Genomic DNA, 13,722 nt, shown 5'->3' with positions numbered 1-13,722 from the left:
TCCGATTTCGAACCTTCAGAGCTGATACATGATATTCATCGTTTTTGCGGTTCTCTTGGTTTGATAAAAAATTATTGATAAAAAAAAATTCAGATCTTTGCTCCTGAACTGAGAAGTTGACTATCAGCTTAATTGAAAATCGGCGTAACTTGCATTCATCAATACGCAAAATTTCGAAATACACTCTCCAACGCAAATTGAACTCGATTGAATAATCGAAATGTGCGTTTAATCAGTAACCAAGAAACTAACTGCCCCCGTTAATTAATGAAACAGACCTGATGAACATTTTTTTCCATCGTTTCAATACCTGAGGGCCAGGATAGAAAAATACATCAAAAAAATGCGCCGATTTCTACAAATAATAAAAAAAATCATCCACATTCCAATGAATTGAAAAGAAACATACCTCGAGACGTGGGATGGTTCATCAGAATCGACAGCGGGCATTCGTCGTCATCCAGAATGTATTCGGATCCGTCGCTGTTGACCTGCGGGAGGGAGGGGGAAAAAAAGATGAGCCCGTCAAACGAAACGATGAATTTTACCAAACAATGATTAGACCGAAATTTAATAGCGAAATGCCACAACTTCACCGACCTGAACCAAACAGTAGTGCAGCGGATCCACCTTGTCCATGCCGTACTTGGCCAGCATCTCCCGGACGACGGCCTGGGCACAGTCCCGTATCGAGAGCAGAAGCGTTTTGTAGGGCACATCCCGGCATAGGCTTTCGCCGTAAATTTTGAGCGTCCCGCCAGTATCCGGGCCGCCATCCCGGGACCGGAACTGTTGCAGCTTTTTCTCCAGCTTCTGCTGCCTCCGGCGTCGCATTACCGCTTCCGGGTTCGAAATGGACCGGGTGAACGACGTTTCCGGGAGTTCTGAGGTACGGGAAAGATGAGATTAGTTGATTTTGGTGTGAGAGTCTGCTGAAGAAAAAAAGATTTTCAAATGAAATAATTAGTGGGTTTGAACCAGCCATATCGTGTTGAAACCCACTGATTTGAGTAAAATTTGGTGAAGCAATTTGAATTCTGCAAATTTGAAATATCAATAATCTCTGGTTTGCACTATAAAAAATTCATGAACATTGGCAAATGCTAAACTTATTTTGTTTGGTTTCTAATTTAATTGCGTTTTTATGATTACTGATTGCTGTCCTTAATCACAGAAATCACAGAGCCCTTTTATGGCCAAATTTCTCACCACAGAAGAAAACTAGGTAAATGAACTATGCGAATTATGATAAAAAAGTTATAAAACTTCAAAAATGGGGTAACTTTTTTCATCACTGTTAATGCTGCGTCAAAATGTTCGAAGCAGTGTCTCTCATTGGTAGTGATGAATATCACCCTTGAAAAAGATAACTATTTTTTGAAGCTTAATAACTTTTGTTCCCTAACTTGAATCGCAATGCAGTCTTCGGATGACATATTTGTCATTGTTTAGACTTAAAGAAAAACCGTTTTCAAAAGAAATCGGCCGAAGGGGGCCAAAGTTACCAAAGCCGGCAGCGCATAACTTTTACAAAGGACGGGTCATTTTAAGCACTCTAATGTAAGGATTATATGTAATGTGTCAATGTGTTGCAGTTTGTATGCTACTATATGTAACGCTGGGTTGTGTAATGTAACAGACAAAAATTGACCACTGTGAGCTGAGCTTTGTTGTTACGATGTGTAATGCTAGATTGTGTCAAGTAAAAGACAAATAATAGCCACTGTGAGCCGAGCTTTGTTGTTACGATGGGTAATGCTAGACTGTGTAAAGTAACAGACAAATAATAGCCAGTGTAGGCTGAGCTTTGTTGTTACGATGTGTAATGCTGTGTTGTGTAATGTAAGATACAAATAACAACCACAGTTGGCTGAGCTTTGTTGTTACGATGTGTAATGCTAGATTGCGTAATGTAACAGACAAATAATAGCCACAGTAGGCTGAGCTTTCTTGTCACGATGTGTAATGCTGGATTGTGTAATGTAATTGACAAATAATAGCCACAGTAGGATGAGCTATGTTGTTACGATGTGTAATGCTGTGTTGTGTAATGTAACAGACAAATAAAAGTCACTGTAGGCTGAGCTTTGTTGTCACGATGTTGTTACCAACACGGTAACATTGTTTTTGTTTTTTAAATAATATTATTTGATGGGTTGGAGTTAGGGTAGTATTTTGTTAATAGATAGTTTAATAGTAAACGGCGAGTTCGAATTCAAAAGAGTGGTCAGCGAGGAGTAGGTGAAATGGAAGAACGCACATGGGTTTGACGGCTTGCGTACGCCTATAACGCAGGGCCGCAAGATTCACGCGTTTTGGAAGAACGCAAGCAGAGCCGAGCCGAGGTTTCTTGCTGAGGCGAGACAAATCACCAAGTCTCTTGGTTCCCGGCAGCGATTGAGTTCAGACGTGCCTTGCGATCGCTCTCATAGTTCGAGTTTCCACGGTCCGAAAACAAGATCAACGATAAGCCGTGCGCGAGGTACCGAATAGTGTGTGGTGAAACGAAACCATAGTCCGAGGTGTGCCAGCCAATTCGCGCAATACCCCCAAAACCAAGCAGCAGTTCAGTTGGTTGGACTTGCCATTATTTGCGATCAGCCTTGTGTGCGCGTGATCGATCAGCTAAACCGAACCTCATCGAAGACTGTACGCGCATAGCCATTAGCGCGTGGTTGGTTTGCCCATCCGAGCCGAAGAAGAGAGACAGAACCGCATCATCTAGCCGGTAGTGCGTGGTATCGCATTATCGCCTCCATCTCATCCCGACGATCGATCCAGCCGAAGACCGAGGTACGCGCCTAGTCCAAAGCGCGTGGTCGGTCTGCCAGCCATAGGAGAGAGACCGAACCGATCAACCGTTAGTGTGGTGCGTGGTACCGCGCCGCTCCTCCCGTTCCATCCAGGCGTCGCCCGTCCCGTGGCGATTCCTACGTTCGACCGAGTGGCCGATTTCCCCGCTACCAGCCCGACCCCCGTGTGCTTTCTTCGCCAGTGTGAACAGAATTCGCCGAATACATCTGATTTGAAACCAAGGTATTTATCTTTTAGGAATCCACCCATCCGAAAACTCCCCCAGCCTAACAAACGCCCTGAGACCCAGGAACAAAAGAGGCCTTGAGCGCCCAAACCCATTAGTCCCCGTGGCTCTAGACCAGGGACTGGGTGTTGCTGGGCAGCCCCTTCTGGGCTGAACCCGTTCCTGGGGAAAAAGCAAAGTTTCAATGTGTAATGCTAGACTGTGTAATGTAATTGACAAATAAAAGCCACTGTGAGCTGAGGTTTTTCGTTACGATGTGTAATGCTAGAATGTGTAATGTAACAGACAAATAATAGTCATTACAGGCTGAGCTCCGTTGTTACGATGTGTAATGCTGGGTTGTGTATTGTATCAGACAGATAACAGCCTCCGTAGGCTGAGCTTTGTTGTTCTTTTTGACGGTCTAACAATTACTTATTTTGAATTTCAATTTGATAGACAAGCAAAAGAGTATTTTATTCAATGTCGTTGTGAAATGCATCCCAATGAGCATTCAGACACAAGCTTCTCACCACATATCAGAAGTTGAAAGCGAAACGGAGTTCGTACGGGGTCAGCAAGTTTTCAAATAAAAATAAAAACATTTAAAAAAGTCAAAGCATAATGAGAAAATTGGAGTTTGGAACTTAGTATAAATGGTACAGCTTTGGGTAGTTTATAATTTGTATAATATTCGAGAAAACAAGTCATTTCCCATCTGAAACTTAAAGAAAAGAGATATTCAAAAAAAAAGTGGAAGGATTTTGGTTTATCGGGAATGCTATAAGCACTTGAAGTATTCAGTTCAAATACTGTTCTGATTAGACTGTTTGAATTTAGATCATAAATCAAGTGATGTGTTCAACGTTTATTTTATCAATATTTATATTTATATTTCATCTGAAAATAATTCCTGAGTTTTTAATCTATACCAGAGGACGAATGGTCGGAATTGTACCAAACCGAATTAAACACCACCAGCATGTTCGTTAAAAAGTTCACTGAAGATTTAACATGTTAAATTCTAACAAACATTAGAAGATAATCCCTTAAGCTCGTAACTAGACAACGCATTTGATGAAAGTTTATCCATTTAACAAACTTTTTTAAACATTCAACGATTCAACAAATCTCCTGAAGTATACAACGAATTTCAGACATCCCTTTTTTCGAAAACTAATGTGTTTTTTAAAGTGTGTCGGTGTTCCAAATTTGGCACTAATTGTTCCTAATTGTTAACATATGAATGTGTTCCTAATTATGGACATATAAAGGAAAAGTGTATCATCGTACCCAATATTTGTTCCTAATTCTACCTATGATTATCTTTCTTATAAGTTTAATGAGAAAATTCTTAAAACATACCTCTTTATCATAACTTTTATAATATTTTTTTTTGAATACGACCAGAAAAAACATGCCTATGGAAATTCTACAACAAGTTTATTTATGTCAGTTTTGAAGAAAGAAGTGGGTGTTAAGCTTGTAAAAAACCAAACTTTTAATTTTTTCCATTCGAACAGAGGAAACTTGATTTTTTTCAACAATTTTTTTTTTCATTTAACATTTATCATATTGAAATAAGTAGAAAATTGAAAGTAATGGATACAAATAAGTTTACAACATGTTTCATTCAGACTCTTTTTTCAATTTTCCATTTCGATTCTGCTCTCGTTGAGAAGCTCTCTGAAACATGATGGTTTACTTTTCTAATATTTTCGAGTCTTTCTTCGATCCTTTGTTTTTTTCCTCTTCAAACAACTTGTTTGCATCCATTGCTTTTGTAAGATCGTCAATGCGGGTTCCAGCTGATAGAACAGTAAAATATTTTTTTCGGTAGTTACGATGTTTTATTTTTTTTTTGTGACTGAGGTAACTTCAAGAGCTGCGAAAAACCATCTGCTTTGCAAGTTTGTTACATGTTCTATGATTTACGAAAAAGGAATTAGATAATTTGCTCCGATGAAAGAATTAGGGGAAGAGGGGGCATAATGCCCACGTTAAGAAGAAAGCCTTGTTTTAGACAACATTTGAAAAGATTAACTTTAATTTTCGATTGTGTTTGGAAGTTTGGTTTATTTTTTGTCTAAATCTGATAGTTAGAAAAACTGGAAGGTCAAAGAAGGCCACAAATTTAATGAAGTTTGAAGAGTAGGCTGAAAATTGGATTTCAGATTCAGTAGGGGCATAATGCGCATATGTGTGTACCCAATCGCGCCGTTTAACGTTTAATAAGTGTTTATCGATTCAAGTGCCTCCAAATGTGTTTGCCAGGTAGAAACACTTCTATTCTACTTCACAGATGGAAAAATGTATTGCTACGCGCAGTGCTGCCAGATATATTGTAATTCTTGTGAAAAGTCAATTAAATCTATATTAAATTTAAGAATTTTTAATATATTCGTTTATATTCAAGTTATTTTTTCCAATTCAACACATAAATATCGTTAAGATTGTTGTGATAAAACTGCATATAAAATTAAATCTAAATGAAATATGCTTAAAGATAAACGGACATGGCGCGTTTTGCCCTCCCTGGACATGCTTGATAAAAAACATTCAAAATAACAGAAAAAATAATTGAATAAGAAATTTTTTCGTTTTGTGATGATTTTCAAGACCAATGTTCATCATTGTAACAGATGTCAGGTAATTTTTTTGCCGATAGATGCCGTAATTCCTTACGAAAGCCAAGGCAAAAATTGCAAGGAATATGGCTTGAAAAATATTTTGGGATTTTTGCAGGGATTTATCGCATATTTGATGCTAATTTTTTTGTACAAAAGGTTTCTACTGTTAATTAGAAGGGAATGACGTACAGAATTCCTAAAATAAGTGTATTTCTAGCTAGATATCGCAGTGGGGCCTTTTGCCCACACTGGGCATTATACCCCCAGTTCCCCTACCTTTGAGTGCTTTTCGATCGCGTGTAGATTTAGGTCTTCGATTTGAGGACGAATTGAGAAGCTTTGGACTATCATCGCCCATGAAATACATGTGAAAAATTTAGATTTCCCTCATTTGTAGCAGACTCCAAGAAGTTTTCTGGTTGTACTTCAATTATTGGAAGGTCTATAATATCAATATGCTCTGCTTTTAGCAGTTTTCAGCTGAAATATGTGTAGAAAAATTCTAAATAAACTTGAGCAGACATCTGTTCTCTATACATTGGAATGATTTTTATGTTGAAATTTTCTGCAATTTTCGAGAAAACGATTTTATTGTGTAAAATACAAAATGTTGAATGATTCAAATAAGTTCTTTTGAATTTTTGAACAACGATTTTCTTTGAACTTATGTACAATGATCATGCCCATCAACCCATGAATATGGATAAGTTTTTATTTTGGAATAGACACAAGGTTTTTATTAAAAGCTTTCGTAAATTCAATTCTAGCCATTGTTCCCCTAAATGATGAAGCTTCATGGCTATTTTCAGAACTTCTTCGGGATTTTTAAACAACGCTCTGAAAAAATTTTCATAAATATTCTTTCGACATTAAGATAAAGCTATCTTCTAATATATAAAGATGAGTTGGGCTATATATGTTTGTATATATATATGCACCTTATACAAATCCACACCGCTTAACCGATCAGCTTGAAATTTGGTACAGTGATGTAAACGGACATGAGAAAGGTTGAGGTAAGTGTTTGGAGCCCCTCCCATCTAAGAAAAGGGACCCTGCCATACAACTTTCGTTTTTATTCCCACGAACCAAAAGTCATGGCACCCATTTTTCAACCGATTTTCGTTTCCTTTGGCGGGATTGTTTTCACCATCACCATGGGCCAGGCCATAGTACTTTGAAATATACAAGGTAGGCTATTCCGCTCTCTTTGAACGTATTGGTAAGAGCCCCCAAAAATAGTTATGGAAAAAACTGGCAAATGTATGGAATTTTTCAGAAAATCAATTTTTTCCTCAAATGGACAATCATCAAAATTATGAGATAAATATGGATTGATGCATTTTAATGCAACGAACAATATTTGGCTTTTCAAAATCGCTAAAAGTAATATGCAATGGGCTTTTGATCGATTTAAAACTAAAATTTGGTGATTATTTTTCCTTGTGTGGTCCTTTTCTTGTGCGGATTGAACAAAAAATTCAATCAAATTGATTATTTATTACTGAAATATGAAGTATTTTACATTTTTATCAAATTTGGAACATAGACAGAAGAAAATATTTAATTTTTTGCCCTCAAAGAAGAGGGACGGTGATGAAAATTTCTTTTGAATGCTCATTATTTATGGTTCAGATCCGGAAATCCAAAGCAAAAAATAGTTTCCGATGAGCCTGAAGAATCAAATTTTAATCTGAGGCCCTTTTCAAAGGAATCGAATAGCTATTGACGGAGAAATTAATAATTTGGATTGCCATTCTATATAATACTGCCAAATTTTCATAACTATTTTTGTTGGTATGCAAGCATGCTGTGTACATACACGGAGCTTTCAAGTGAGGTTAAGCGCAATGGCCTACCTGTTATTTTCCATTTACTATGGGGCCAGGCATAAGAAACGACCATCCATAGTTCACGTGTACTGGAAAGCAAATCAAAGCTTGCTGAGCATAAAAAATTTGAATGGGGAAATTTTGGCGGGTGTTTTTTCCTTCTACTGTTCAAAGCACGTGGTACCGGTGCGAGGTATATGATTGCAATATGAGCTTTCATTTAGGATTAAAAAAAACTACTCGCCTTTTAGAAATATTTTGAGAACAAAAGGGGTTGAGAATCTACTAGAATATGCAGTGAGTAAAGTATGGAAACAATGTTCATTATGAATTGACTTCTTCAGTTGAATAACTATTTGGACAGAAAATTAATGTTCCAGCTTTTAGGAACCATTCATTTTAATTATTTCGGAACTCCTCACAGGGAAACAATTACTAAAACTGAGGGTTGTAAGATCAAGGCTGCGATTTAAACACTTTGATTGTCGTGTAGGAATTTAATTTACAATAGGAATTAGACAACTGAACGTTCATTTTATGCAAAAAATTAAAACCAAATCCAACGCACGAGACTTTTAGTTATTTAATCTGAAGTTTTTAGTTTTGAACAATTCAATTTCATTTGTAAATTTTTAAATTTGAAGTTATTATTGATCATCGATGTGTTCAATTCTAATTATAAGAAAACTTAAAAATCACATTGAAAACATGCAGAGGTTTCAGCGAAAATCTATTTAGAAATTTCTAAGTACAAAATAAAACTTAAATGGGTATTCCATTCTACGGGAAGATCTTGAAAAGCGGTCGTTAACATTTGTTTACAAGCTCAATACATTGGATTTTCACTAGAACCACTAGAACCACCCATGGAAAAGATAAAAAAATGAAATCATTTGATTAAAAAATGATAATTCAATTCATGCTTCCTAAAAAAATGGTAAAATAAGGTTGCCAGAATTGCCGTATCGGGACCGGACAAATCCAGCCAATTTTATCAAAAAACCAGGCCAGCATTTGATTTCAAAATGTTCAAACCGATATCCTGACGATATCCGGGCAAACTTGGTCAAAAACGCGGAATTATTCAGTAAACATAACTAAAAATATACTTGCAATATTTTTTTTTCAACAAACCACATCAGCATATTTTAAATTGCATATCAAGCTTCCAAACACGAGTCATAATGATTTCTAAAAATTGCCATTTAAAACTTCTTTTTGGTCCGGGCAAAATCGGGGCTTTTTGCAACAAAATCCGGGAAACCGGGCCAGACCCGACTTACCTCAAATTTTGATTCAAATGTTCTAGCAACCTTAGATTAAAATGTTTTTCGTGATAGAATGGATAAGCATTCAAGGGAAATTATTTCAAATTTCTATTAGCAAACCTAAAAATTATGAGTTATTCAATAATATGAAAACGATAAACTTTGCTTATAATCCCAATTCAAACTTTAAGAAGACTAACAAAATTTACAGAGCTCACATGGCCAAACATGGTCCAATTTGTTATAATGATGAACAAAAAGCTTTCAAAATTTCAAAAAGTCAAACGACTCATTCGATTTAAATTTTACGTGAACCCGAGCAAGGCCGGGTAAAATCAGCTAGTGAATGATAAATGGAAAAAAGTCACCTCGAACAGAGATCGAACTCTAGTCTTTTGATTACCTCTCCGACACCTTACCATCGTCAGATGTAAACTAGTCAAGCTGTAGCTCTATAATTCAGTTGACTACATCGAGTTGAATTCGATGCTAGATTATAAGGCAGAAAACGCTCATCTTGCCCTGATTGAAAGTGCTTTGTTCGCCCCAGGTCAACAAATTTAAGTAAAAACGCGTTTTAAAACTGATTAAAGTGAAAAATCAAAAAATGTTTGATAGTGAAAGTTGAGAAACAATGTGTACATCATATTGCAGTGCGTACATTATAGATCAAGATGATTTAAAGATCATAATAGCTTATTTCGTGGTGCTCAAAAATTACAATATTTTCGTCACTTGAGAACCTAGCTAGTTTTTTTTTTTAAATATTTCTGTAAAGATGATGAGGAGATTCCAATTTTTTGGGAAAAATTAATACTATAGGAAGTACGAAACAAATCCTCTTGAAAATTTATTTAAGAAAATTCGTACTATTATAGAAAAGAGGAGTGCTTATTATGCCCTGGGTGCTCGTTATGTCCTTATCTCCCCTAATTGAAATATTTCTTTTCCAGGGATGACTGAACTAAAAATAAAAATCGTTATTTAAATCGTTATGCCTCAACAGGTTTAGTTAAGATTTGTCCAAATGTTTTTTTTTTTAATTTACAAAAAGTCCAATATTCGATTGAAATGCGATGAATCCGTGCACCCATGGTAAATTGCTCTACTTATAGAAAAAAATATGCTTCAAAACCTGCAATATCATGTGTAATTTATAGGCAACGTATTGGAAAACTTCAGAGCGGTGGGTGCTATAAAATATTTTCTACGACAAAATTGAAGTGAAATCGTGCTCCCATGGTCAAAACCCATAACCAGTAAACAGCAATTTCTAATAGGATTGATAATATATTTAAATTTTTTGATACTTATTTGAAATATTCAATTTATGACATACACGCATCCGTCAACTATGCCAAAATGAGGTGATTCCTTGCACCTATGGTGAAAAAATATTTGCATTTTATAACAAAAATATTATAGAACATGTAACAAAGTAATATCAAAAGAAAAAAGTTCAAAATAATCTTATATATAAAAATGGAGGCGTTTTCTTTGTAACAACATCACGTATGAATGGTCGGTCGAAATGAAGTGAAATTTGGTATCCGAGGGTTTTTTGGGTCAGAGATGGTTTGTATAATAGTTTCAAGAATATCACTTTTTATGGAAGGTGGTCCCAATACAAATTCAACTTTATTTGTTACGATTTCCATAAGAATCGATTCGCGAGCACGATGAATTTAAGAGCGTGTAGATGAAATCAAACATTTATTACGATTTATACATAAGAAGGTTAAACGAAGTTTACCGGGTCAGCTAGTATGTAATAAAAAATTTCCCCTTTACTAGTCATTTTGACTATTCACGGTCCAAATAGGTATATTCAATTTGCCGGTCCTTCTAGTGATCCATCGTATATTACAAAATATTCTAAAAATTAGCTAAGGGGGGCTTTGAGCCCAAAAATTTCCCAAAAGCCAGAGGTGAGTGAAAAAGCTAGAAAAAAATGTATTGTAGTCATATGAGTGGAATCAACAATACGCGTGTAGAATTCAAAAAGGTTTCCAATAAATTCTTTTTAATACAGTAATACCTCGATATAAAGCAACTTCTCTTTAAAGCAACCTCGATATAACGTAATCCAATATAAAGCAACTTTTGCCTCTATATTACGTTTCTTTTAAAAATGTTTCTAATTTGAATAAATAAGTTTAATTTCAATACTTTTTTGTCATAAAAATATAATAATGTTATTTATGAGCCATGCGGTAAATTCTCAGATGCATAAAGAGCGAATGAGCGCAAGCGTTGAAAATGTAACTCCAGTACTTTCAGTATTGCGATAGTCGCTTATGTGCTTTTGAAAATCCAGCCTAGAGCATGTATCTTCATTTCAAAACTTAATGACTATATTTGCACCTACAGATAAGTTGCTTGAGCTGAAGTGAGGTTAGGGCATGTAGTCTTTTATTCAAATAAGTTTTTATGATTGCTGACAGTTGATCAATCACTGTACAGACTTCTGTACCATCGCGAATGCACGAATTTTATCACTTGCTATGAAAAGGTTCGGTATCCGCCTTCTTAAGCTAAGCGGAAAAAAATGTCCAGTAATATAGCAATTATATCGCCAAATTTACAAAAGAAGTCCAAGATAAAAATCTATCTCCAGCTCAAATCTGGAATGCTGACGAAAGTGGGTTGTTTTTTAAGAGCACACCAACGCAAATATTAGTTGAACAAGATGCCAGATCAGCATCTGGTCGGAAAGTCAGTAAGGAGAGGATAACTTTCATGCCATGTAGTAATATGGATGGTAGTTTCAAACTTCCATTGATGCTGATAGGGAAATCCGCGAAACCACAAGCGTTGAAAAACATTAAAGAGCTGCCAGTATACTACAGGTCCTCCAAGAACGCTTGGATGACCAGAACATTTTTGAGCAGTTTGTGCAGTTTCTTAAATCCGTACAATTAGAATTCAGAATCAACTTTTTCACATTTACGATCACTATCGATGCTCCAAAGGACCATTACAAGTAGTGTTTCGATAAAACGTAACTTCGATATAAAGCAACGAAAAAAAAAATTTCGTTGTTTTATATCGAGGTATTACTGTATCAATTAAAAGCTTTTAACATCGTGTAAAGCTAGCGTATGAGAATCATAAAAATAAACTGAATGTTAAGTGCCACCTGGGTGGGCATTTGTGCCAGTCAAATCTCATCAACCGCTTGCATTCTTTTTTTTTGGGATTTTGAGCGTCTACGGCTTATTCATCCCCTTCTCTCCGTGGCTAGTTGTTATATTTCTTGCATTAACTTAGTGTTTTTGTGGAAAATTATCAGACGTTTTTCTTCTTGCGGGCAGTTTAATAGGATTTGTCGGATATTGAAAGACAGGTTGCAATCAAGCCAGGCTTGAGCATAGACCTTTCAAATGTGCAACTTACGTAACTGCTTTTGTCAAGGCACTCAAGCTAAGAGCAGCAATGAAATGAAAACTAAGTTCTCCTGAAATTCCGAGAACTATGTCCCAGCGAAACGCATAAATTTATTTATGAGGTAGGTAAAAGCTTTTCCTCTGTTTCTTGAACAATGCCCGGCAGCTAGGAGTGAGATGACTCTTATGATCCTGAAGAGCAGAACATTGACAATCACTTAAAAATATCATAGAGTTAATAAGATGAGCGGACGGGAGCCAACGTATACTTAAAACAGCCAAGGGCATGAAGTAAATCAATCTAGCCTAGAATATGAGCAAACGTAAGAGGTTGGCATCGAATCGTGGAATCCAATGGAACAGATAGGTCCGATTCAATAATGTTTTGCCTTGATAAATGCAAAGTTAGAATCGATTTCCGCAACATTTCCGGAATAAGGAGGCAGCTTCCGATGAGGTTAAGCATCGAAAGTGCAGCAGCCGACATGGTTCCGACAGGTTGAAGTGTGTCAAGAACGCTGTTTTCCTCATGCACCAGAGCACTTTACATTGAAATTTGGTTCATGCAAGAATCATTTTTTCCACCTCGACAAGACGACCTTTCTGAACCACTGCACCAGACTATATTCGATGAGGAGAAAATGATGTGACATTTAGCCTTTATCTCTGTTCTGGGCACACTGGTCCCATTTTCGAGGGATTCGAAACCTAAAATTTGAATTCCAAAGACGTTAACTCAAAACGTTGAATTTGTTTGAGTTTAAGATTTATTGGAAGAAAATTGAATTCGAAACCATGAATTGAAGATTTCAGCCTAGAACAGAGAAACCGCTCCCAGTGTTACATTCGAGCGGCACGTAAGAAGCATGACATGACGTTACACTTACCGGTGTACAGCTTTTCCGCCACGTGGTTTTCCGAGTCTGCTCCACCGGCAGACAGCATCTTCGACAGTTTTTCCTTCTTTTTTTGCTCCTTTTTCTCCCGCTTCGACAACTTCCGCTTGAAGTTCGGCTGATCCGTGATGCTGCCAAGGGTCTGTGTGGGGTAGGTGAAAGATTAAAGTTATAAAAAAACATAAATAAAACGATACCGAGCAAACCGCGGGACAGCAAATTCGCATGCGAGATGCAGGAAAACCTACATTAGTCTTTTGGGAGCAATTTTTCAGCAGAAACCGGCCTTCCCGATCGTCGTTGTGCCAGTTCAGTTGCACCAGCAACGGTTTCTCGTCCGGGTTCAATTTCCGTTCTTCGCCATTGGCATGGACCACGTAGAGGGCGTAGTTCGGCAGCGATAGCATCCGCATATCCGGCCGGAACTTTTCGATCAGTGTTTCTGGGGAAGAAAAAAAACAACACAACAACAATGAAAAGGGCGGAACGTGTGGGTGCTGGTTTTATATGAATTGGAAATATTTATATTACAAGCACAAGCTGGAGGTTTTTCTGCTGGATCAAAGGGCAACTCGTAGGTGATCCGGGGAAAAATCAATCATTTTGCGGCAATATCAGTTATCAGTTTTTGCAGCAATTCCAAACCATTATTAGTTATTTCAAACTTATATTGAAAGCTTTATTTTAGCTA

The 13,722-nt window shown here is 36.8% G+C and overlaps 1 protein-coding gene across 1 annotated transcript; it reads right to left on the bottom strand.

Annotated features, from left to right (window-relative positions):
• Positions 1–374: 374 nt before the first annotated feature.
• LOC129760918 (afadin-like) lies at positions 375–13,501 on the bottom strand. Its single transcript, XM_055758599.1, has 4 exons — positions 13,280–13,501; positions 13,023–13,173; positions 601–884; positions 375–491 (listed from the first exon to the last, which is right to left on the bottom strand). Exons 1-4 carry the CDS (start codon positions 13,442–13,444, stop codon positions 375–377), a joined length of 717 nt encoding a protein of 238 aa, XP_055614574.1. The 5' UTR covers positions 13,445–13,501.
• Positions 13,502–13,722: the final 221 nt, after the last annotated feature.

The sequence above is a fragment of the Uranotaenia lowii genome, unplaced genomic scaffold (genome assembly GCF_029784155.1).
Source record: "Uranotaenia lowii strain MFRU-FL unplaced genomic scaffold, ASM2978415v1 HiC_scaffold_835, whole genome shotgun sequence".
Taxonomy (NCBI): domain Eukaryota; kingdom Metazoa; phylum Arthropoda; class Insecta; order Diptera; family Culicidae; genus Uranotaenia; species Uranotaenia lowii.
The sequence above is the reverse complement of the archived record's forward strand: the minus strand, read 5'-3'. Positions and strand labels throughout refer to the sequence as shown.

Bases quoted from the DNA above. Each gene is read 5' to 3' on its own strand.
- LOC129760918 (XM_055758599.1), bottom strand. From the start codon at position 13,444: ATGCGGATGCTATCGCTGCCGAACTACGCCCTCTACGTGGTCCATGCC. The intron at 13,174-13,279 runs GTAGGTTTTCCT...TACCCCACACAG, and splicing joins ATTGCTCCCAAAAGACTAAT to ACCCTTGGCAGCATCACGGA. The intron at 492-600 runs GTCGGTGAAGTT...TCCCTCCCGCAG, and splicing joins TGCACTACTGTTTGGTTCAG to GTCAACAGCGACGGATCCGA.